Raw genomic sequence first — 26,343 nt, forward strand, 5'->3', positions numbered from 1 at the left:
TTGTGATAATCTGACAAGCTTGGACACACACACACACACACACACACACACACACACACACACACACACACACACACACACACAAAGTCACCGCACATGTGCTTCCTATCAGCTGCTGGTGTGGCAAACATAAAGATGATTAGTGTAGAGGCAGAGATTGCAGTGTATGAACAGTGTGTGTGTGTGTGTGAGTGTGTATGTGTGCGTGCGTGCGTCTCTGTGTGTGTGTGTGTGCGCTCACACTCAATACAGACTCCTGCTTGTCTTTGATACCAACACATCCTATCTATAAAGTAAAAACTCCAGGGTGACCCAGGATGAGCTGACAAACTCACCACACACCACACACTTCCTTTTGCTCCTTCGGGGAGATAAACAAGTTTTTCCAACTCCAGTAAATTGGCTGCATCTGTGTGATCAATAGGTGAAAGTAAAGTAAGTGTTTGTGTTTGTGTGTGTGTGTGTGTGTGTGTGTGTGTGGGGTGCCATCCTACTGGGCTCAGCAGGCTCAGTCATCCAGAAACTTGCAGGGTACAACCAGCTCAATAGAGATTCTCCCGGTCAGGGATGTCTGCATCTATTTTTGTTACTTTTTTTTGTCTTCATAGTGATTCAGGTTATTGATTTGAAACATCTGCTGGCACATTATTGATCTGATTTGTAATTAAACCCCTCCCTCCGAACAGTGATTGTCCAATCAAAGCTTAGCAGCCATAACGAGGCACGGCAGGTCTGTCAAGCTTTGGATTTCTCCACATGTTGACATTGTGTGCGTGAAGCTTTAGTAAGAGAAATATCTCTGTGTAAGCGAAGATGTGTAACTTGGGGGGGGGGGGTCAATTAAATAATGTTGTCTTTTACGTCACCACAAAAAAATAAACTTCAAGTTATTCCAGCGAAAAAATGGCTGATGTCTGCTTCCTGTTTGTGGTGAAGCCAAGTGTGGTCATATCTTTTATTAGACTCCCACACCTTGCTGCACATGTGGTGGAGGTCAGTGTCTGACGGTGTTTAGAGGTCAAACTATAGTACAGCTCCTAATGTTGCATGAAATGGCAAAAGCCCACGTCTCCCACCCCTGGAAGCGTCCGCCCATGCAGGGCATCATACTGAGTAGTCCTTCTCTTATTTTGTTGTTTTTTTTCTGGTGTTGTGGTAACCTTGTTTTTACTGCATCTCGACTAATGTTTGCTCCCCGGTCGAACACTTATACTAAAAGGTATTGCCTGCGAGAAGTTCATTTTTTTGTTTTCCTCCTTCCACTCGCCTCTCTTCAAGTGCCAGGTTTAATTAGTGGAACTGTAATTAGCTCTGCTGCTGCTGCTGCTGCTGCTGCCGCTCGACACAATTGCACTGAAAACATTACAATTAGCTGTTTCACTGCATTTGATCGCCGGTTAAAAGTGATCCAGTGATATAAGTAAGTAATGGAATTCCTTGACAAAGACATGACTCTTCCCCAAGATCTTTGTCCTCATGAATAAATTACAAAATGTTTTATGAACAATGTGTATTTAAGATCCAGTTTTCCAGATTCAGTGGACAGCTGTCTTGTAAAAACAAACAACTGTTTGTGAGAAGTTTCATGCATAATGGCTCCTTATCAGGCACACCCCTAAGTGCTTAAGGTGATACATTATTTAGGAATGTGGTTTCCAATTTACTTCCAAACTTACTGGATTGGACAGGGACAAATATAGGGAAGTGATTGGAGGAGAAGCTAATTCTAAAAGTATTTGCCATTTGAAACTTTCCATTTATTGATATCCTCGTGTTTTTGCCCTCAACTTACAAAATTATAGTTTTATTTCCTGACCACTGGTTTTAATTACTTCAACTTTCTTTTTGAGATGTTAGGATTTATCCTTGTATTTGGTTTGGCTGATGACTCTACATACTCTACTGCAATACCCATGAGCCACAGCCACTGTTTCTATGGAGACAAAGCCAGACAGAGGCACGAAGCAGAGCTGTAGAAAATTCAGAACGCTTTGGAGTTGAAACTGGGAACCAAAGAGCTGCACCATAGTCACTGAATTCATCCCCAGATATTTGAAAGTGAACTGAATTATGATTGTGAATATTTTATCATGTTTCTACAAAGTGTAACACAATCTTTAGCTTCGGTTCTTTGATTAAATGTTTCCGACCGAAATGCTCCTTGGGAGTTGTTGACTTAGGTTTTTCACATGTGTAAACAGGTTTGTTCCTTTGACTTTTTAGCAGAAATCCAGCCCTCTTCTTTCACAGCTGATCTCCTTAAGTACTTCTATACAGTTTCATTCCCATTTAAGGTTTTAAAAGTTCTCCAACTACCGATAACCCAACAATGACTGTACAGAAAATGATGACTTAATTTTAGACCCCTGAACGCCCTGAAATGACTCGTACTTTGCAACCCTTTTACTGTAAAGGACCAGAACTTAATTCTTTATCTCTGTCTTTCACAGTCGACCAAATTTCCCCACAACTGCTTCTGATTATTCTGCTGCTGGATGATGTCTCAGAGTCTCTGTACTACCTGACTCTTTGCACTCTTTCAGTTGTGTACAAGTAAACATGATGACCATGGTACTGTAGGGAGAAAACTGTACTAATACCACCTGTGTGTGTGTGTGTGTGTGTGTGTGTGTGTGTGTGTGTGTGTGTGTGTGTGTGTGTGTGTGTGTGTGTCAAACGATGACTCATGTTGCTTGGCTAGATCATTGACCTCGCAGGTACACTCATCCACCAGCAAGACACAACTGCTCCCCTGAGAGCAGGAGCCCACACACTATTAGCCTTGTCACCTTGTAGGCAAAGGCTCACACACTCTCTCTCTCCCTCACACACACACACACACTCACACTATGGTACTGCCAAAGCTGAATATACACTCGCAAACGTTTAAATGTAGACATATTTCTTTAATCCTATATTCTCAGCTCCCACCAAGTGTCTCTTTGACTCTGTTTCTTCCACACTCAGATTGGATTCAGGGGCTTAATGGCTGATTGCGTAAGAGGACGAGAAACACTACGTAAGAAAGAGGAGAGGGAGGAAGAAAAAAAAAAAGGGGGGGGGGATCCCAGGCAGGATTTAGGCTAGGCGGTTTGTGCGTTGTGTGCAGTTTGTGTGTGCACACGTGTCTGTACGTATCCACACGTCTGTTTCCTTGTGTGCGAGTCTGTGTGTTTCTCTGCTTGCATAAGAGCTGCTTTCATTCAACGCAGCCTGATCACGACTCATTCCTCTTGTGTGAGTCATCACCTTTCAGTGGATCTCAGTTTGCAGTCAGTTCTGACGATTTTGTGCATGTGTGCGTTTAAGAGAAAGTGGAATTCGAGCACAGCAGCCGAAAATAAATCCCCCCGTGGACTCCCTGACCCCCCCGTTTGGAGATAACTAGACCTAATTGACCCTTATTTATTGCCTTGTAAATAGACCCTCCTCCTTGCTGTAGTGTCCTTGAGCAAGACAGTGAATCCCAAATACCTTACAGCTATTTGTGCAGTCTGTGAAAGCTAACAGAGAATTTCACTGCCAGGATCAATAATTCATCTGCTGCTAGAAGACGTTGTTGTTCATAGGCTCTGTGTACACACTGGCAGGTCCAAAGAGGACTGAGCGGTAACTGTTTCAACTTCCCAGATATCATGTAACGTGACGTCAGTAAGCTCGTGTTTACCAACCAGGCTGGTCTGTGACTTTTTCTTTTTTTTTTTTTTTTTTGATGTGCCAAAGGGAGGAGAGATGAAAAAGATCTGAAGTCAGTGAGCAGTGCTTTCTGTGGGCAGATTATGTGCTCCTGGTTAGGAGGCAGTTTAGATTTCAGCCTTGGTTTACCGCTCATTACCTCCTGTGGGTAGAAAAATAAAGAGTGAGTAATTAGGATTTTACTTTTGACAAATAAGGCAACTTCCTAGAGATGTCAGAATGTGTGATTTCAAGTCTCTTGTTGGATGGTTTAACAGTGTCTGAAACACCCGTCCTTCATTGGGTAGAAATGCAGAGGAGTAAGTTGGTGCAAAGATGTGAATACATTTTGACGAGAGACTCACCGAAAATAGCACTATCTCAATATTTAAACAATGATTGCATCTCATCTCACTATAGCAGTGTTTCCGTCCACCTGTTTCTATACGTTTTCAATTCGCTCGTGAAAAGAAAACCCTCCAATTCCTTAAAAATTTGTGCTATATTTAGATGTAAACCAGGCTTATGATGGCAGATGTATCACAACACCTTTGTGTATTCAAACTAGTTAGCTAATACTGAGCATACCCCTCCTTAACTTCTTGGTTTCAGCTACTGGGTGATTCCGCTGTTGATAAACTGAATTTATCAAATATATCCATCACTGTTAGAAATCTTGTACCTTATGACAGTTTCTAGTATAAGTCTGCTCTAGAAGTGACAATTGCCTCAATAACTGATGACAACTCGTCACTTTAACTGGTCATGCTGTAATTAAAATGACAAACAAAATACTATTATTGTGATTTTTTTTTTTTTTTTTTTGTCGTGAAATGCGATCATTTACATGACATGGCCAAAAGTATGTGGACACTCAAACAGGTATGTTGATACCTGAATAATACACTATATCTCATTCTAAAACCATGGGTGTTAATCTGCTGCCATAACAGTATTTTTGAATTATGGGCTGTTTTTTTTAAACATTTTTTAAAAACCTGAACACCCAGAGCTGGAGCCAAAGGGCCTTGGTAGAGTGAACCAGTAAAAATAGCCCCAGACCAAAAGTATATGGACAAGGCTCACCACACACATTTGGTCATCTTAACCCTATTTTAGCCCTTCCTGTGTGTGCGAGAAAGAAGAAGCATAAAGAAAAGTTGCAATGAAATGTACAGCCACGTGTCATTTTTTAATTAGACCTCGATATTCTGCAACAGTCTCACAGCCTTGGCTTATCCTCTACATAACCTGACTACACGATTCAAAAAAACAAAAAAAAAAAAAAAAAGAAAAAGCCTGCTTCAGGTCAGTCCTGAGGCCGTGGTGTTTGGTTACTACGGAAACAACCAACTTGTGCACCTCCTGAGAGAAAGACGTGGAAGGAGGGAGATGGAGAAACGGAGGCTAAGGGAGGGAGGATGAAGGCCGGGGATGGGTGAAAGCCGGATGCTGGTAGCTCTATGTATAGCTACGTTTCAGTGTTGAGGTTGAGAAAGGCAGGGCCAGGATCTAAATGAATCAATAATACATGAGGTTGTTCTCCGATATGCTTACATGAATTATTTGACAAGCCGAGCCGACCTGCTTCTACCCCCCCCCCTTTATCTCTGTACATCTTCTCATTCTCTCATCTTTTCCCTCCTCTATACTTACACCTTTTCTCAAAATCTGAATCTCCTCTCAGAACAGCATCTTTTTCTTGGAACGTCTTCATTGAATAATCTAGTGCTCAGCGGGTTTCTGATTCCCTCTCTCTGTCTCTCTCTCTGCGGCGAGTGTTTCTGCCCCTTTTATAGATTTTCTCCGTTTTAACTATATCCATGCGTTTTGTGTGGGTTCTTTCTGCCTCCGCCTTTGTGTTTGAGGCTGCGGGAGGAACTCAGGCTCTCGTCAGATGGACTTTTGATGAGGAAGAGAGCAGTCGGCACACGAGAGGAGGCAGAGAAAGGGAGCGTATGAAGTTTGTGCACTCTTTTTCTCGCTGTCTCTCCCTCTCTTTTCCTCTCTTTATCTGTGGCCATCTTGTCTAAGTTTCTCTGTCTTAACCTGGGTTCATTTTGACACGGTCGTCACGCAATTCTCAATTCCTGAAGCGTACATTTTTCCCCTTATCAACACAGCTTCTCATCTAACCCCATAATAAACCCCAACATGTGTCATATTTTCTGAGGACATTATATTCAGAGCAGAAATGATGCATTAATCTGTTGATTGGCAGAAAGTCTGCAGGAATGAATCAATTAATTGTCACTTATCAAGCAACAAGACAGATGTTTCCCATGGGGCCTCCATCTTAGTTTTAGTGTCATTAAATCAAAAGTTTTGACTTGATGATACGCTTTGATGAGAAGTCAGGGGATCACCAAGGTTCTCATAAATAATCCTGAGAGGATCGTGAAGGTCTGGACCAAGTTTCATGGAAATCCAACCAATCGTCAAAATATTTCAGTCCTGACCAAAGTGGTGGATTAGAGCCCATTGTTAGCATGGCATCACTGGTTCCAGCTCCATTATTGTCAGATGATTTGTAGATTGAATATTTTATATCTGAAGTCATCACCATGGGCTCGTGAACTTGTGACCTGCCTTCGACATTTTATAGACTAATAAATTAATCAAAAAATGGTAAGTAGATTAATTGAAAATGGAATGTAAAAGCAATAAGGTCCTGAACTTACTATATTTCCATTACTACCAAAGTTATAGTTGCGGTCCTACTTCCTGGAGGCTCACTCTCAGCTTTAACCTAACTGCACCCTAGCCCTTACTTCAACTTTAGTCCTAACTCTTAAGCATGACTCTAAAACTCTTAACCCCTAAAATGAATGGTTAACCTTTTGGGAAGTAAATTTCTGTCTACAGATTTAAAGCTGAATCCCCAACGGTATGACAGTGTGAACAAAGTTTGGTCTCTAGAGTGTTTAGCATACACACAAGAAGAGGACAACAACAAAATCAAATTCTTTATGCCTTTTTAAACAGTCCCAGAGCCCTTGGAAACGTGTCAGTGCAGCTGAATCCAACACACATGCCCGCAAGCATATTTGTGCTCGGAGACCCACACACACACACACACACACACACACACACACACACACACACACACACACACACACACATTCTTAGATGCTCCAACCAGCCAGTGAGGGTTGGTTCCCTGCCAGATTGGGAATTGGCAAACTGGCAAATCTCAGATCATTTTAAGTCAGCTGGACAGAGACAGCCTTAACGTTAAGATGCTTTTGGGAAGCCCGAGGCCTGAGTTCCCAAAACTGTGGACGATGGCCAAGACTTATTCCACTGCACTCTGTTATTCAGCGATGTGAGGAAGACGAGATAGCAGAGACGTTCATAAGGGACAAAACGCAAGTTCAGGTCCCGTCTTTAGAGGCAGAGACCAGGTGAAGTGTCAAGTCTCATCAGTTCACAGTTTGTGTCATGGCTGTAGCCTCTCTCACAGTTTGATATTTTAGTTGCAGATGGATTGCTGAGAACATATCACAGCGATGGCACAGCCTTCATATAAACTGAATTTTTCAGTTGTAAAATGTTGTCATGACCATACAGTAACAGGAAAAGGTCACGGCTAATGCAAGACCAGGAGGTCAGAAATATTAGCTGGAGTGTGTGATGAAGTGAATAGTAGCAGCTGGAGAATTAGATTCAAGCTGCTGCTTAGCTTCTTACATTTCGATCATATCAAACAACAATAAAACGAGATAAACAGTAAACTGTAATGTTGCAGTAAGTAAAACACAAAGTGAATAGCGGCTTACTTTGCCCAATAAAAGAAAGCTAACCTGTTTCATAACCTCTCTCATCGCTCAGCAAATACCATCTGTCAGAAGAACAGGTGCTATAAAGATGCTTCAAGATTATGAAGCATGTGCAGAAACACTGTTTAAACAAGGTTAACAAACAAACAATAAATCTGGCATTACATAATGAGCAGTTTCACTTTTCTGTTTTATCGCTAGCTCATGGTCGAGTTGGAGGATCGAGTCTGACACCTGTGTAGATGTGTTCTGCAGGTGCATATACACTTTAAAGTAGTTGGAGTCTTATTTTTCCACATTATTCACACAATACAGTTCTTCTAAGCCCAAGTCTTTTGACGTCCTTCAATTCTAAGGTAATGATAATAAAACCGGTTGCATGAACACTACTGAAACTACCATAGCTTGGTTTTGTTTTGTTCTCACACACCTGTCTGTGGCAGTCTGTGTAACCTATTTGCAGTACTAGTTCGTAACGCTAGTTGCTTACTCAAATTTGAGTGCCCATCTCTGTAGACAGATGAAGACAGTTACTTGGAAATATGGAGCTACCAGCACCTGCTCAGGGACTGTAGTCCTCCCAGAGGTCTGAATATGCTCTGAAGCTCCGGCTCCAGCCAGAAAATTCTTGGCTTGAGAAAGTGAATAAGTAAAGCTCTCCGTATCATTAATATCTTAACGTTGGGGTGCTCTCAAACAAGGTAAAAAAGAAAAAAGAAGAGAATAAATCCTAAAGGAGCTGCTTAGTAAAAGAGAAAATAGAGGGTTTGTCTTGGGCAACTCCCAGTTGTGAGAGTATGAACATGTACACATGCGAGGAAAAGGTGGTGTTGGAAAAAGAGCAGACAAGCTGAGCAAACCTTGCCTGGAAAATAGGATGTAAAAAGCTTCCAGCACCTGCTTAGCGACTTCAGATTCGTCAAAATGAACAAGTAGCTAGTGTTTTAAGAGTTGGACGGGAAAGTAATGGAGGGATGAAGTTTCTTGTTACGTTACACAGCATCGGAAAAATGTTCAAATATAAACAGCGATGTCAGAAAGTCTGTAACTGATAGTGATGACATTTTTCATCACTATCTGGACTCTAAGTTTTAGTTTTAGATTGGATCTCATTAACATTTTCAAAGGGTTATTACATAATAATGTATAATATTGTGCTGCCAATCTTCTGCCTCTTCCCAAAGGTTAATTAATTTTTCTCTGACGGCTTCCTCTTGCCATTTGTCCTCCCTCTCCAGTTGTGTGCGAGCTACTCAGAAGGAGTCCTAATAAATGACTGGACAAAAAACAGCAGGAAAGAAAGTTAATTTTTAAACAAACAGATGGCCCCCCGTTTAGGGTGATGCAAGCGGTAGAGGTTAAACCACCTAAAGCAGCAGGGGGGGGCAGCAGTAAGACGTGTTGCTGGTGTTTTAAGAGCTAGAAACTGAAGTCCCACCAACTGTGAGGTTTCTCTTTCTGTAGCTGACCTCTGACCTCACTGCAGGAAGGCGAACTGAAAACAAAACAACAAAAACAAAAGACAGTTTCTAAGAACATGAAATTATTATTTAATCATCACTGGGCCTTTAAACAACTGGTGAGATTAAACGTTTGAGGCACAGCAGAGATGTCTGTGTGCTGCATTTTAATAGAGACTTAACTTCATGTCAGAGATGAATCATATCAATCTTCCTTATTAGCTGCTGGCTAATGAGCACAAGCTATTACCATCTGTCAGACATTGAGCGTGTGTGTTTCTCTAGATCAACTTTACCTTCTCGGTTATCTTTCTAATAAGTGAAAAACACCTTTTGTTGATGGGATCAAGGAGGTTTTAGCCACCCTTGCTGGGTGGCTGCATCTCTGCAAATGTAGCACAGACATTCATGTTCCCCGGAGGATTTATCCTGCTGACTTTGATGTCCCGCTGACTTTGACTTCAGCGCCACCAGGAGGCCGAAGCGACTAATTAGCAAATATTAACATGCCAACTCTCTTATTATAAATGCAAAAACAACAGTATGTTAATGTTAGCATTTAGCTTAGAATACTATTGTGCCAAAATACGACATCACAGAGCCGTTAGCATGGCTGCTAACTCTTATCTCTCAACTGAACATGCATGTTTTCATCAGTGTTAAGCTTCACATTTAACACAGCTGCACACATTTACACCAGCTGTCACTATGTTTTCTGTTGCCGCTGATAACGTCCACTGGAGAAATTTGGGGTGAAGTGTTTTGTTGTTCTGTCATTGCTCTTCTAGCACCCAGCTTTTTCCAGTCAGCCGGGATTCAAACAGGCAACCCCCACAAACAGATTTCAAGATCCAAAATAAAACTTTATTTTATAAGCTCTTTTATATTTCATTTCGGAGCCACTCTAATCAAAACTGCACATTGAATTTTCCTTCTTCTTTTTTTTCATCTCAGCGTTTCATCCAGTACCTGGCCTCCAGAAACACTCTGTTCAACCTGAACAACTTCCTGGATAAGGGAGCTCTGCAAGGTAAAGCACAAACACACTCATTCATGATTTACTCTTTAAAAGTCCTGTGAAGATGATTCACGGCATTTTGATTTGGTTTTAATTTGTCTGTAAGGACCCAGATGGGCAGGATTTGCCTCTAAGAACTGAGAAATGTTTCAGACTATGAAGAGAAAGTATTTAAAAGTCTTTGGTTGATTACTTGACTCGAATGCATCTGATGCAGCGCCAGTATACAGTATAATGTATATAAAACAAACAGACAGTTTATGTAACGAATGGTAGGAATCATCCGTAGCTGTCTCACATAGCACACTCTCCTTTCTCTCTCAGGTTACGACATGTCAACCTTCATCAGACGATACAGCCGTTACCTGAACGAGAAGGCCATGTCCTACAGACTGGTGGCTGTGGATTTCACCAAGATGAAGCGGGGGTAAGGGGGGTTCACACACACACACACACACACAGACACACACACACACACACAAAACAACAATCTTACTCATCATTTCACACTCATGTTGTTGCACACCAGGAGACGGTGTTTAGCTCTTGGTACTGGAGAACTGACAGTTTTGTTTTTTCTTTCTCTGCAAAACCTCTTATTTTGATGCCAACTAACATTTATTAGTATGGGTATCATGTAGAGATGTTCCAGACAACAGGTTTATTTTGATTTATAACTTATTCATGAGGAGGATGGGCTTTGAAGATTTGAACTCGGTGTTATGCAAGTTGTTACAAATCTTTTTTTAATGTTGGCTAGTGGAGGCCATGTGTGAGAGGAAGTAAATGCACTTTGTATTTTAAAGGAAAAGTTTTGGGAAATTCACTTGCTTGCTGAAAGTAAGACGAGAAGAATCTCATACCTATTTGTTAAATATAAAGCCACAGCCAGCAGACGATTACCTTAGCTTAGTTTAGCTTAGCATAAAAACTAGCAGGGGGGAAATGCAAAAACCATTGCATTGAACTGTGGACTATTTCTTGTCATATTTAAATTACTTTTTGTCTATAGATTAAACAAACATGATATGAGGTGTGAATGTTAGAGATGGTAAAACCGTTTGACACTAGGAGGCTAACTGTCTTCCCCTGCCTCCAGCCTTTATGCTAAGATAAGCTAAACTAAACAGCCACTGGATGTAGATTTGTATTTACCACACAGGCATGAGAGTGGTATCAATCTTCTCATCTTCTCATCTACTTTCCTAAAATGTCAACCTATTCCTTTTAATGTCTGCCGCTGTCGGCCAAGCATGAGAGAAAAAATAAACGCACTTTGTGATATTTTAATGCATTTTCCAATGACAATACAGCCTCGCTGGGGACTTTTTATATGATAGTGATGTTGGGTTCATCATTTCTTGAGGTTGTGTTCAATTTCAGAAGGTCCAACTGTTGTGGACTGACATTGAATCCTTTGTTATGCTGATCCTACTGAGCAGAGTCTCCTTATTTATTGGAACTTTAAGTCTCAGTTGCCGTTTGTCATCCCAAGTAGCCGTAAAAAGGCTTTTGCATTATGGAAATGTTTTTTATGCAAAACATTAGTCTTTTTCTTACTTCCCATAGTTTCTCATAATTTCTTCATTCCTTTTCTTGTGTATTTCTTCATTTGCATTGAGATTTGCATAAGAATTTTTTGTCAACAAGGTGCCCGCTACTGATGTGTGTGTTTTTGTTTCCTGCGTTAGGATTGACGGTGTGATGCGCACCATGAACACAGAAAAGCTGATCAAGACGCTGCCCATCATTCAGAACCAGCTGGATGCTCTGCTGGATTTCCAGGTACTAAGTGTGTGTGTGTGTGTGTGTGTGTGTGTGTGTGTGTTGTGCGTAATGTGTGTGTCATTATGCATTCTTGTTGTCGAAGTTGTGGTTGATTCACTTTTCTATCAAAATGTTAATGGAAACAACAGATTGCAAAGTTTGAGTCTAAGAAGCATAGTATGGTGACAGATTTCATGCTTGTGTGTGTGTGTGTGTGTGTGTGCACGCGTGTGTGCACGTATGTGGGCACGTGTGTGTGCACAGAGGGGAGAAGGGTATTGGGTGGGGAGTTGCTGAAATTGGTGGGTGCATTGTGGTTTGTGCCCACGAGCTTCAAAGGGCGATGAAAATGGATGGTGAAGTTTCTCATAGGAGTGCATACTGTATGTGTGTGTACTTCTTGAGAGTCTGTCTGTGTGTGTTCGTGAGTGTGTGCATGTTTTCTTGCTTTTTTTTTTCTCCCCACCACCTAAACTAAATTGACAGTTGCGCGGTGTGCAGTGATGTGTTTGCTTCATGCCAACGGGGAGAGGTGCCGCTATTTGGAGAAAGATGTTTGGGGATATTTGAAAGAGATGTTTTCTTTTTTTTTTTTTTTCTGTGAAAAGCTTTGGAAAGGTGTGATAGAGATGTTTCCTTTACCGTCTTCGTTTCTCCCTGTTTCTTTTTCTTTTTCTGCCACTTTCTCTCTACCTCTCTCTACCTCTCTCTTCTCACCAGGCCAATCCTAATGAGCTGACCAACGGAGTGATCAACTCAGCCTTCATGCTGCTCTTCAAAGACTCCATAAGGCTGTTCGCTGCTTACAATGAAGGGGTCATCAACCTATTGGGTAACACACACATGAACACACAAACATACACACACACGCACACACACACTGCCAGTACAAATACAGCCTAAAGTGAGCCAGTTGATGCTCTCCCTCAAAGATGTGTCAGAAATGATGAGGTGTAAGTATAGCTTCAGTTTGTTTTGCAGTACACACACACACACACACACACACACACAGACACACACACACACACACACACACACACACATATACACTCTTCTGTAGCAGATATAAACCCAACAGGAACGCACACCAACATATGTGCTCACAGTCTGGTTGTCACGGCAGCAGTGGTAGGTTCTGACAAGCTGTCATGTAGCTGCTAAGTGTTCCTGTTTGTCTCTACTCAATCATGCACTGATTGTTCCTGCCTCCTTCCTTCCTTTTCCGTTTCCTTCTTAAATCTTTATTTATCCCTGTCCTCTTCCTTTCTGTGTCTGTAGAGAAATACTTTGACATGAAGAAGAACCAGTGTAAAGATGCTCTGGACATCTACAAGAAATTTCTTTACAGGATGACGAAGCTGTCAGAGTTCCTCAAAGTGGCCGAGGTATGTTCACACACAAATACACGAACGTACGCACACACATCTGGAAAAAGATTTTGACGGGTCGATTTTTACCTCGAGATGTTTTTTTGGAAGAGCAACTCCTGTTCAAATGTTCCTCTTATTTTCTTCCCCTTCTTGTCCTGATCACATCCCCTGACACGGATATATTTACTCACACATTCTCAAGCACAACTTGTAAGCGTTTATTTTCCACATAAAAACTCCATACAGCCATAATTTTGCTCCTTCAGCTACTGTACTCTGTGCAGGCTGGAGTACCTGACTTACCCTCACTGCCCCACATTTGCTGTACAGACACTTACACACAAGCGCGCACACACACACACACACACAGAGACACACATATATATTTATATACACCCAAAATAACCCTAAGATGGAGGATGTGGTTAGGCGCTCCGTTAGCTCCCTCTCCCCCTGCTCCCCACACTCCTCCATCTAATCCTTTCTTCTCCCTCGCTCTTCCCTCTCCCCCCTGACAAAGATGGATACTCGTGCGGTTCTCTTTCGCCCTGTGCCCACAGATCATCCCTCTTTTATTTCCCTCCCTCCCTCCTTTGTTTCAGTGGATTTTGAAACAGCAGGAATCAATTCTGCACAAGAAACTACAACAGCGGTTCATATTCTCTGCATTAATGTACATTCAAATAAATGGTCCCAATCAAACTTCTTTGTCTTTTATAATTAGGTTTTGAGGAGCTCCCTGGACAATTAAGTGTGTGTTTTTCTGTTTTTTTTTTTTTTTTGAGAGAACTTAAAATAATGGTCCTCAATTATAAAAAACAAAACAGTCACATCCAGGGAATAAACTAATGAGTTTTTCTCCCACTCCTCGTCTCAAATGTGTCAACACCTTTTTTAAGCTTAACTCTGGAATCTAAACTTATACCATCAACTGGATGAGCCTCTCTAATACAGAACTTTTTAGTAAAAAAAAAAAAATCACATGTAATAAAACGTGTATTAAATCCATAAACTGACAACTTTCTCAGTAGGTTTCGCATCATGTTGTCACAGTGGTGCAGCTAAACAGGCTGGAAACTTGTGGTCTTTAACTTTTAGCCACCCACTGTTCTGCCCACAGGATGCCAGCACAATGTCGAACTTCCTCAGACATGTAATATGTGTATTGATAGATTAGACTCTTGTCTTGACAGGCGTCGTGGTCATTGTCCCAAAAAAAAAAAAACAAACCCCTGTTGCGAAAAATAATCCAGATACAATACACGGCGGAGTATGTAATGGGGCCTTGCCATGCAAAAATTGAATAAATCCAAATTTATATCAAAGGTGTAACGATCAAAAATAGTCTGTTTGTTATGATTCAGATGGACCGCCTGTAAAATGGACAGAAGTTTTGAATTTTTTTCCACTTATTTATGAAAAAGGCACATTTCATCCTCCATAGATCCAGAATAAAAACCGACCATGAAACATCAATCAACTCTTAAATTGATTAGATTTAACTTATTGTTAAAGAAACCTTTGCATATGTTTCAAAATATTGTTATTGACAGTTAATTGAGACGTGAAGCCAAGGTTACAGAGCCAACATGCTCAGTATCAGCTCCTGAAACTGATGTGGCTAAATGAAATTGAGCCATCTTTAATTTTACTATTTACATCTATTCTTTCTTTATTGTGACATGTGAAAAGGTGTTCAGTGAAAAAGGCCTATTGTCTTAACTCTGGTCTGTGTCAACATTGCTTTTAAGTTTTCTCCCTGTGTCCTTAACTACGTATTTGTTCCTCTGTGCTTCAAGTTTAATTGTTAAAATCAAAGACTTTGACCTGGATTCACATGAGCTCTCACTTTAACATACAAAAAAAAAAAGGTTTTAGCTTATAATTGTGACATTATATATGAGCCCCTCATGAATATTTACAAAGCTAAAAAGCAGGGAGCTCTTATCAACTGTTATGACATTAAAGGTTTGTGTAACGCTTGTTAAGAAGAAAACCAAGGTCAAGTTAATGATTATGAAAAAGACGAGGCCTCAATGTTCTTTTATCTGTGTCTGACAAAGTCAACTTGTTCCCACAAATGTGATCTGTCTTAAGTTATGAGTCAGTTTGGAGATGATGATCTTGATGTAGCCGTCCTCTTTATATAAATGTGTTTAATGTTGTCATGTCATCGCTCATGAGTCGTTCATGCCCGCTCTCTCCCTCATTGGTCAGACATATTTATCACTGTACAGTCATCATCGTCATTCACTGTCGGGATTGGTCGGCTCATCGGCCAATCCAGATGTGGAGAACTTTTTCTTGTTTATTTCTGTTGTCGTTTATGTTGACACTGCCACTGCATGAAGTAATGATTCCCCTGTTTTTTTCTTTTCTTTCTCATCTGTTTTTTTGTTTGTTTGTTTGTTTTTTAAATGCCCCCTGCCCTTCTCTTTTATTTTATTTCTTCTCCATTTTACCCCACCTTCCTTTCTCCCCTTTTTTATTTTGTTGATTTGTTTGTTTTGGATGACAGCAAGTTGGAATAGATCAGGGTGACATCCCAGATCTCTCACAGGTCAGTGTACATCTCACCTCACTCTCTCTCTCTCTCTCTCTCTCTCTTTCCAGCTAATCTTTTCTCACTTTCCCTTCAACAAGTACATGTGGTTCACTTCTCCTTCTCTGCTTTCACACCTTATTTCACCCTTAACATATACCTGTAACCCCCCCCCTTTCCTCCTTTCACCAATTGTTCGCTCATTCTCTCCCCTTCACTCTCCACCCACTCGTTTTTACTTGAAAGAACCATCTCGTCTAACCTGATCTTACTCTTTAAATCTAGGCAGCTCTTCTCTGGTTTGATTGATTTTTTTTTTTTTTTTTCTTTCCTCCTTTCTCTTTCACTTCTAAACGCCCCGTTATAGATCACACAACAGGCTGATGTGTGTTAAGTCGGCCCGGTTAAACACTCCGCCACCGGCAGGCCCGACGCAGGTTTCATCACGTGGATTTAAAAAGCCTTGAGCAACTGCGGATAATGAGCTTAGACCTTGAATCTACAATAAAATGAAAAAATAATGATAATTGCAACAACAAAAGACTTGAAAACAAGAAGGCAACACTACAAGGGAATAAACTACATCATTTCTGTTTCTAATCGTCAAGGATAAAGTTGCCTTTTTACCTAGTTGTGAATTCAGAGGAATTGCTTGAAGCATGGTTTTTATCCTCCTAATGGTTTGTGGGACGGCCTCAGAGAGACTCCTGGCGTACATGAAGATACACATCAGGCCGAAAAACATTGATACTTAAAATAATGATGAGTGGGTTTACAGTTTACTTAACCACCGCTACTTTTTTTTTTTTTTTTTTCAAATTTGGCGACTTTTGATGCTTTTTCTGTCTCGAGATCCCTCACACACAGCTGTATGGTTTCACGGTGGAACGGTGGTCGTTAACATCATGTGGGTCGACTGTGTTGTAGTAAAACTGCTCAGTTCCCTCGCAGTCGTTAAATTAAATAGACGTTTTTCTCTTCTCCCTCCTCTGTCGCAGAAAACAAAAGGATCATACATTGTAGGTGGTGGGTTGCATACTGTACTGCTTCCCCCCTCCAACCTGCTTAACCCCCCCTCCTCCCCCCTCCCCACACACCCTGCATGAACATCACACTTGGTCACGTATGTGTGTGTGTGTGTGTGTGTGTGTGTGTAACCATACACACTAACACCTTATACACTGACAGGCATGCTTCTTTTTTCGCTGTTGTCAGTGTGGAGCGATATGGTGTCGACTCAGTCCAATACGTGTGTGCCGGCCTCAGGTGGCTTGCTTGTAGCACTCACACACACACACACACACACACACACACACACACACACACACAGAGAGAGAGCTCTGGCACGACAAGCAAAAGGGCATGAAACCTCATGAATAGAAAATGAGGCTTCACCCCTCCGCCCCTCTGTCTTCATCTGCATGAAAGAATCCCTGCACCGGCTTTGGACTCACTCATTTAAATTCCATCCCCTCCGTAGTTGTTTATTTCATATTTGTCATGCACGACATCGTTGCCTCAACATGCATGGTGGAGGTGCTTTAATAGCGACTGACCCGAGCATTACCATGTAATCATTGTTACAAAAACAAACAAAAAAAAAAAACATGAGGAAACATGAGAAAGGAAAAAGGGGGGGGGGGGTCTCTCTCGCTCTCACTCTCTTTTCTTAATTTTCTATTTCTCTGACGACTTCTTTTCTACGTCTGTCTGCCTTCCAAAGTTAGCACTTACACTAAATATCTTTATATGAGAGGTGCGGCCGTCGGTAGATGAGGAGACACAGACGCTGAGTGTGTGTGTGTGTGTGTGTGTTTGTGTGCGTCAGAGCTAATATTGACCAGGTCTTCTTTTCACCTATTCAGACCCACTGACAGTTAAATGGGGGTCTCTTTCTCTCATGCAAGTCGCTGTTTCTTTAACAACCAGGCAACAGTTTGGCAAGAACCCACCGTCTAGCCGGCCACAAAGGGCTCCGAAGCCAAAACACTCCCAAATGTGTGTGTGTGTCTGTGTCTGTGTCTGTGTCTGCAGCGCTACTGACAGCACACTTTGCATTCTTGTGGACGGAGAAGACAGACATGACGTTGTCATATTTTCACAGTGGAAGCATTTCCTCTCACTCTCTCCTCAGCCTAGAAGAGAGCAGAGCTATGTCTTTTTCTTCTTCTTTTTTTTCTTTTTTTCCTGAGTGTTAAGTTGTAGATGTGCGTAATAATGCAGCTATCTGGCTCGCTTTCGCCCTCTTGTTTCCCCCGGTTTTTTGAGCATTAATGAGGCTCCTAACAAGCACAGAAGACATCGTGTTGTGCAATGTGAACAATTGGAGCTCAACTCGCATTTGCAGCTGAATTGTTGTTTTCTGTAGTAGCGTAGCAACAATCCCCAAGTAACCTGCTCGATAACTTGTTCTCCGGAACGTTTGAGCTCAGATTTAATGCTACTTCCTTATGTCATCCTCCGACAAAGCACAATTCAGAGACTCTTGGCCTCACTCGTTTTTTTTTTGTTGTTTTTTTCTGGTGAAGTAATTAAGAAAAGGTATAGTAGAGTATAATCTCCATCTCCCAAGTGGAATTAATGTGTAGAGATTGAGTAAAAACCACAGCGGAGACGTGCGGACAGGTCGGAGGTACAGAGTGCACCCTGGCACTCATTGTGTAAAGATGACGGGACCTCTCGGTGCGATGGGGGGACACTGCAGTATAAGCAACACAAAGAGGCAAAAAAAAACACGCAGCAAATGGGGAAGCTGAATGGAAAGAATGAAAGAAACCACAGAAATGATCGCCCTCTGCTCATGTGGAGCCGGGAGAAGAAATGGCGCGACCTCTCCCTCCGTACTCCACCTTTTTCCTCACTCTTTGTTTTTCAAACCTCCTCCTTTGTTCTCTCTCTCTCTCTCTCTCTCTCTCTCTCTCTCTCTCTCTCCCTCTCTCTCTCTGTCTCTCCCTCTCTGTCTCTCTCTCTCCTTTCGAGTCTCCTGCTAACAGTGCGAGTGTTTGCTGCATGTTGCCATGGCTATTCTTGGAACCTGATGCACTCTTGTTACCTTCCTGTGAGACCAACTAACTCTGGGTGCTGTGTTTGTGTGAGAGTGCGTGTGAGTGTGTGGGTGCATATGAGAGAGAGAGATGGAAAGAGAGAGCGATTATCCAGAAAGTTGAGATGATTACTGATATTTTTTATTTCTTTTTTAATTCTCTCTTTTCCCTTTCCTCATACTCGTTTCCCTCTCAGGCCCCCAGCAGCCTCCTGGAGGCTTTAGAGCAGCACCTTGCCTCTCTGGAGGGCAAGAAGACCAAGGAGCTGAATGCAGACACCAGGTTAGACGTCTTAATTGCCTGTCAGTTACATCAGGTTTCCTTGAAAGACATGACACCCAAAACACAGCTGAAAAACTTTCCAAACACACCCACGCACAAAGCAGATTTTCAAAGCAGATTTCAAAAGCCTCAGAATCAGTTCCTTTGAGAAAATCTATAAAACTTTGTTCTCAAGATTGTCCCCTCTGCTCCCTGTCTGCTGTGCTCCAGAGCGTCCACCCTGTCCAGCGCCGTCTCGTCTCTCTCCTCCACCGGCATGTCCTTCAGCCGCATGGACGAGAAGGAGAAGCAGCAGGCCCTGGAGGAGGAGCAGGCCAGACTGCAGGCTCTCAAGGTAACGGATTTTAAACGGGATCACCTCTGAACGACGGGGTCAGACTGTAGCAGCAGCAGGGCTAATGGTTACTGCCGTCTACCTCCCCCTCCCTTTTTACCCTCGTTCAAGCAGCTCTCAGGTGCTACAGCAGTTCTGCAGTACGTCCTTCATACTTACACTACAGATACTCCATATGGAAAAGATGATCTGATTAGATTTGGAGCACCTTTCTACTTAAATCTGCATATTAATGAGAGGAGCGCTGATTTCCCAGAAATTACTGTTGTAGATTTGGGTGTATAGCTGAGCAGAGAGGCACTAGTTCCTCCCCGAGACCTGTAAACAACCTTAAATGTGTAAATTGGTGCGCTGCCACTTTAACATGTGTTTTTCTTTAACCAGATATCGATCGGGCGTTAATGCCAGATGTAAATGGGGCATTTAAAACCACATTCAGTGTAGTAATTTCTTCCACCACCACATAGTTTATCCTTGTCTTGCATTTTATCTTTCCATGTCTGTGTAAATATTCATGCTGTTTGTCTTTTTTTTTTGTTTGCACTGTGTGTTCAGAGGGAACCAAGGTCAAATTTCTTGTTTGTGTCAAGCCAGTAAAAAGGCTTCTGGTGTTAATTCTAGCTTATGTTTTATAACGGTTCATCTGTGAAGCATCTTGTAGTTATTTTTGTATTCACCCTGAATATATAATTTTAGTTTATTTCCTGTCATTTTACTGTAGCTTTGTATTATATAGAAATGCTGTAGGGAAACAGACTGGACACACAAAATTCAGATTTTTGGGCGTACTGCAAACACATCCACAACATTAGACATGGTAGCTATAAAACCCCTCCATGAACCTGTTACATAATTAAAAGCTTCTCGGGAGGAGAAGGTATGGAAGAGTGGGAAAATGTCTGAGAATAATTTACTGCAGATTTTTTTTTAATAGATACCGAAACAGGAGATGTGCAGAAGCAACTTTTGAGGTCTGAGCGTGTGCAAAAGAGGAATTTGATCTTCTGAACTGAAGTGAATCACATTGCAAAAAAAAAAAAAAATCAGCTCAAAATGACAAGTGTAACTGCAGTCATTGCCCTAGATTTAAGACGGCGCTGTGACTGTGCTCGCAGAGAGAGAACAAACTGCAAAAGCTGCAGCAGCCACAGAATATTTGAACTCTGAGAAATGGCACAAATAGTTAATATATATATATATATATATAAATATATATATATATATATATATATATCAGGCTTGACTGTGTTGTTGCTGATAGATTGCCCAGCAACTTTGCTGTTTGTTGAGTTCTGAACTCCAGTTGAGGATAAAGGCCAAGATTCTCAGTGGTGAGCCCAGCAATAGAAAAGTCAAGTGTAAAATGTGTTGACATTTCTTGCTCCAGCCTTGGGAGTCCTGCCTTACAGCAAACTGTAATTGAGTAAGAGCAGTGAAGCTACAAAACAGGCACACAGCGGCTCAGTGTGTGTCTGCGTGCGCGCACGTGTGTGTGTTTGTGTGCATGTTAAGCATGCTTACATCCTGGCAGGGAAGATACAGTATGTGTCTAGTAGTGTTGCCAGTATCTCAGTGAGTGTTGTTGATCGGTGTGTGTATACGACGCGTGTGTATATCCTGGCGGATTAAGTGCAGTGTGTGCTTGCCAGTGTGTCTCAGTGTGTTTGTTTGTGCGCACGGCTGATTGGATTTTAGCCGTGCCCTTGGTTGCCCTGTTTCTGCCAAGGTCCACTGATTACCTTTTGGGTTTTAGTTAGAGAGGAGAGGGAAGATAAAGTGCGGGTGAGAACATAACAGAGTAAGAAACGCAGCGAGAGAGCCGGGGGTCAGCAGGGGTCGTCCAAAATACTCTAGTCCAGCTGTCTGCGCGCTTTGGTGTCCATATGGACTCGACGCACGCATACGCACACATACAAAAACACTTACACACACAGCTACTGTCCAGCTGGGGTCTTAGCCCAAACAATAACAGCAGTTCCCATTTGTTCCTCGCTGCACTGTCAGAATACAGATGAAGACTCTGGACTCTGAGGCTGCTACAGCAGGAGAGCCTGTTTATTAATTTGCTCCAAATTCCTTTAGAGGTAGAAAAGGTTGTAAAGGGAATTGGATCATTTCCATACCTTAATGTTTGATTTCTGAGGTGAGTTAAAGCACCTGGGCGACCTACGTTTAAATAAAATGGGCAGCAGCATTTCCATTCCCACTGTGGCCATCCATACTTAAAATCTACACCTCAGTTGTACTGTAAATTGCTTTCCTTGTCCACCAAACAGTACATGTTGTGATTTAAAAAAACAAACAAACAAACAAACAAACAAAAAAAGGGTTATTTCCCAGTACATGCTCTCACAGGATAAGACACAAATGTATTGATCCCTGCGGTGAAATTAGGTCATTGCAGCAGCAAAAGTAATAAGATCCAGTGGGAAATATAGACAGATGGAATATAAGCAGTGTAAGACGTACAGAATATGAAACGATACAAGCAACAACAATGAAATAAAATCAATCCATAAGGCAATATAATTTAATGTAGTCACTTATGGGATAACTCAGAAACAGTGCTGGCAGGCTGAATATGTTATCTAAACTGCACAGAGGAACAGTGTGCAACACTTATACTGCATATAATGCCTTTTATTTAGCTTTAAAAAACCCACTGTTGTTTCGACCAACGTTAAAACTTGTTGCCATATAAGAATCATTTGAAAACACAGAGTGGTAGCAAGTTGTTGAGAGTCGGATTTCCCTGCTGTTACCAGCATGCGTCAAACTGACCCCGAAGCAAAACCTTCAAATTCATGCAAGAAATGAAAGTCTGGAGGAGGCAGGGAGAGATTTTTTTTTTTTTTTTTTTTTTTTTTTTTTTTCTTTTTCTTTTAAATGTGCAGAAACACCTTCAAAGCGCTGGAGTGTTGATCTCAGATCAGCAAGTAAAACAACCTCTGGTAGTTTCACAGTGTTAACAGGAAGTGTTTCTGACCTGAGACCAGTCTGAGACTTGAAAGGTGAAACTTGAAAAGGTCTGGTTTGGTTGTTGTGCAAACATCAGCACTATCTTTACACTATTACATCAGTGAATCAACTGAAAAACAAAGCAAAATTCAAAACCTGCCGGTGTTCTGTTTTTGACTTTATTTCAGTTTAGCTTTATTTATTCTTTTGTTGCTGTTTGTTTTTGGCTGGACTTTGCTGATGTTCGTGTATCTGTCACCGGAGAGAACAATAGTCTGCATTTCAGCTGCACCTGGGTCTCAGCACAGCACAGTCACTTACTGTTGGAGATGGGGTTGAGGGTTTTTCAGCATGGCAACAAAAACTCGCACTGTTGGGTGAGGTTTTTTTTTTTTTTTTTTTTGTCACAGAAAGCCAATATAATTGGTTGGTTTTAAAGTACTTGAAACTAATAGTCTGTCATTATATTGTGTGTGCTGAATCCCGCACCACCAGGCAAAACTTTGGCAGGAGAAACCAAGCAATAAACTGAGTTTGGATATTCAGTTGGATGCAGGCCTGGCTTTAAGTCTCAAATCTAAAGCCAAAAACTAACTGAGTGTCACCAAAGCGCACACATTTAAACTTCTGCTTTATGTTTTCACTCGTAATGACTCAACATTGGGCATTTTAGACATTAAATGCTTCACAGGTCTCTCTGAACAAGGAAGTTACAGCTGGTGTGAAATAAGCGGCAGAAATGCTGGAGAAATATTATAACATTTCATGTTGGGTGTTGTTCTCTCTGTGAGAGTTACGTGCACGTATCTCTGTGCCCACCTGTGTATGTTTGTGAGAGAAAATATGCTCGTCATTTTCCAGGATTTGAGTTTACTGGAAACAAACTCTTATTCATTTCCAGAGGGAAATTACTGTTTAACCATCGTCTTCCTGATCACATTGTGCTTTTTTTTTCTGTCTCTGTCTGTGTGTGTGTGTGTGTGTGTGTGTGTGTGTGTGTGTGTGTGTGTGTGTGTGTGTGTGTGTGTGTGTGTGTGTGTGTGTGTGTCTGTCTGTCTTCCAGGACCAGCGCCTGAAGGAGATCAGCATGCAGACTCCGCCCTCTGCCTCCCCCAGCAGCCAGTCGATAGGCCTCGCCAACAACAACCACATCACACAAACCCCAGAGTTGTTCAGCTCCACGCTGTCTGCCAACAGGTGCTCTCTCTCTCTCTCTCACAGACACACACAAACACACACGCGCACACACACACAGAGGAAGACACACATGAACATACCAGTTTCCCTCTGCATACATCAAGATGTTCATTAATTAAAAAGCGCAGTGTGGCTACAAGTTTTTTTAAAAAGCAGGAAATGTAACCAACTTCAAGCATAAGTCCAAAAACAACGGTGGAGTGATCCTGCTAACATAATAACGTCTGACATAATTTACATTTACATATCCTGCACTGTCCTGCTGCAATAAATACTCATGAGAGCCTTAAACTTGAAAATAGAAAACGCACCATTTCCTCCTGTCTGGATAATGTTTAATGCTAAAATCTGCAGGACCCACCTGTGTATGATGTTATTCATCTTACCTATTTAAAAATCAAAATATACATTGGTGACTGATTTTTAAACGTTCACATCTTCAGTCGGGCTGCGAGCCACAGACGAGACAGGGAAGTCAGAAGGCAGCGAGAAGTGGACAAACACAATGTTGGTTCTGTTTTATCAAGTTTTATCCTTTAAGTAATTTTTGAGATATTGAACAGCTATTTCAGAGTCCTCTCTGCTCCTCTGCCGTGGCTTCAGAGACCCAGACATGATAAATGTTTTGGAAGTTAACTGTTCCCATATAAAGTGATATTCACAGTAAATATTTGTAAAGTCAGTGGCACTTAAAAAGGGCTCGATGGACCTCAACAGAGCGGATCCCTGTACACCTCCCTGACTGACTGCAGCCGTAACACAGTCACAGGTAGACTATTCATTTTTGATAATCAGAACAGATTTAATACTCAACATGCGCACGCTGTAGCTCGCTCTGAATTTACTGCTCCTAACTGTTTTATTGCTCCGTTGGAATTTTTACAGCCCTTCAGAGAGACAGAGAGGATTAATCTTTATCTGTGACAAATGAACATTTTTAGTGGTGGCTTTAGCTATTTATGCGCGATTGATTAAATATTAATGCTCCGTCTTCATCTGTCTTTCTATATCCCTCCATTCTTTCTTTTTTATCTCTCACTGACGTATTTTCCTCTCCATCACCTCTCACATCTCCCTGTGCTTCATTTTCCTCTCCTCTCACCACCTCTGTCTCTCTTCTTTCTCATTATCCCTCTTTCCTTCCCTCTCTTTCCTCCTCTTTTGCTCCTCAGTGTGCCCAATCTGAACAGTGACCTGTTTGATCTTCAGCCGGCCTTCATCCCCGCTGTGCAGAGCACTCCTTCGATCTCCACCGCCAACAGTGCCTGGGGAGGTACGCTACCCACACACACACACACGCACACACACGCACACACATAGAAAAATCTGCGGTGCATTTGCACATATATGAAGGCACCAGCAGAGCTGCAGACATGCAAATACGACAAACACCCACCACCTACACATATACAAATGAATTTATTTCAGAAATATTCCCCCTGGCCAGTCATCCACCTGTCTCCCCATCCGTCTGTCAGACCATTCATTTATCTTTTGATGAAAACCATCCATCCCACCCACCATCATTCTCCCCCCCGTTTCTTCAGAAACTAATGTTGCATGACGAGCCAGCGCCTTGTGCAGACACACAGTCAAACAAGTTTCGGGTGCAGGTGCCTTCGCTCTAAACACTCAGTGTTTTGTAATAATAAATCCTGTAACCATGTGTTCACTCTCTGAGCGGCTCAATAAACCAGTCTGGGGAAATGTCAGCTGAGATTCAGCCGCCCTTCTCCTCGTTGTCTCACTGCTGCTGAAATGCCGAGCAGCAACATACACATCCACAGATTAACTGTGCTGTACAGTACATCCTCCCACTGTTTCTCAAAAAAAAAAAAAGAGTTGACATTTCAGCTTGCAATCAGCTATCTCAAATCAAAAAGTAGCATTAAGATGCATCTAGAAGTACTGTTAGCACAGAGTATTACAGGCTTTATGGCAGAGGATTAAACTGAAGCCATTTATAAAGAGTTTGGCCGGACTTCAGAGTCAGATCCACTTCTTAGCTTAGATATCAGCGCCTCACACTATTGATGGCTGTGACACAGGAGCTCAGATAACTATCCCCTGTGCTTCTCTCAAAAATAACACAAGGGACACTCCCTTCACTGAACGTCCACGGCTCTTAATGTACACGGCACTGTTGGACCTTCTGTCAGGCAGTAAACAGACGACAATATTTATGTTTGTTTGAAAGGGATAATTTGACATTTTGGGAAAAGATCGATCTCTGTTTGCATGTGTGTTTGTTAGCTTAGCGTCGCCTAAACACTGGAAAGAGGGAGAAAAGTAACAAAATCCTCCAACCAACTCCTGTAAAGCTCACTAGCTAACGTGTAATATCTAAAATCTGTACAAAAATCAACATGCAAAAGCATCAGTTTGTCGGTTTAGGGGGAGGATTGTGTGCAGGATATTTCATTGTTTGGAGCAGTAACTTCCTGATTGCTGCGGGCACATAACACCCCATCAAAAGGCGGATTATCAATTTTAAACAGGTTTTTGTACGCATAAAAAAAAACAGAAATAACAGGTTAATTACTGAGCTTTACAGTTGGGTTTTGTTATCTTTGGACGGAGCTGTTTCCCCGTTTACAGTCTTTTTGCTAAGCTAAGCTAACAAGCTGTAGCGTCATCTTTAATGGACAGACATGAGAGTTAGTTGTAGCACATGTTTAACCAGTAATATTAAAACTTGTATCGTGGTATAATTGCCAATAATAATGTACGTTTACATGTAATAATGTACGTTATTGGAAGCCTGTTCTCTATCTGCCATGTTTAGTCAGGTTTAGTTACAGTCTGTCAGTCGTAAATCATCTTGATGAATGGTTGTTTCCCCTGTCGTGTTTCCTGAAAGGTTAGCTGGAACGACGGCGTCATGTTTATTAATAGCCATTGTGGTGTACTGTCTCGT

At 41.7% G+C, this 26,343-nt stretch overlaps 1 protein-coding gene across 7 annotated transcripts in view; it reads left to right on the plus strand.

Moving 5' to 3' along the window:
- Positions 1–26,343, plus strand: part of si:ch211-200p22.4 (phosphatidylinositol-binding clathrin assembly protein) — a 74,703-nt gene that overhangs the window by 28,671 nt on the left and 19,689 nt on the right. For 3 of the 7 annotated variants that reach the window (XM_056369722.1, XM_056369724.1, XM_056369729.1), the window contains exons 3-13: positions 9,869–9,944; positions 10,257–10,359; positions 11,624–11,717; positions 12,420–12,531; positions 12,978–13,084; positions 15,588–15,629; positions 16,610–16,630; positions 18,852–18,937; positions 19,148–19,271; positions 23,293–23,426; positions 24,599–24,699. In XM_056369722.1, coding sequence (XP_056225697.1) covers positions 9,869–9,944; positions 10,257–10,359; positions 11,624–11,717; positions 12,420–12,531; positions 12,978–13,084; positions 15,588–15,629; positions 16,610–16,630; positions 18,852–18,937; positions 19,148–19,271; positions 23,293–23,426; positions 24,599–24,699 — 1,000 coding nt within the window. The remainder of the gene's footprint in view (positions 1–9,868; positions 9,945–10,256; positions 10,360–11,623; positions 11,718–12,419; positions 12,532–12,977; positions 13,085–15,587; positions 15,630–16,609; positions 16,631–18,851; positions 18,938–19,147; positions 19,272–23,292; positions 23,427–24,598; positions 24,700–26,343) is intronic. The other 4 variants (XM_056369723.1, XM_056369726.1, XM_056369725.1 and 1 more) reach the window with 3 other exon arrangements.

The sequence above is a fragment of the Seriola aureovittata genome, chromosome 23, assembly GCF_021018895.1.
Source record: "Seriola aureovittata isolate HTS-2021-v1 ecotype China chromosome 23, ASM2101889v1, whole genome shotgun sequence".
NCBI classification, from domain to species: domain Eukaryota; kingdom Metazoa; phylum Chordata; class Actinopteri; order Carangiformes; family Carangidae; genus Seriola; species Seriola aureovittata.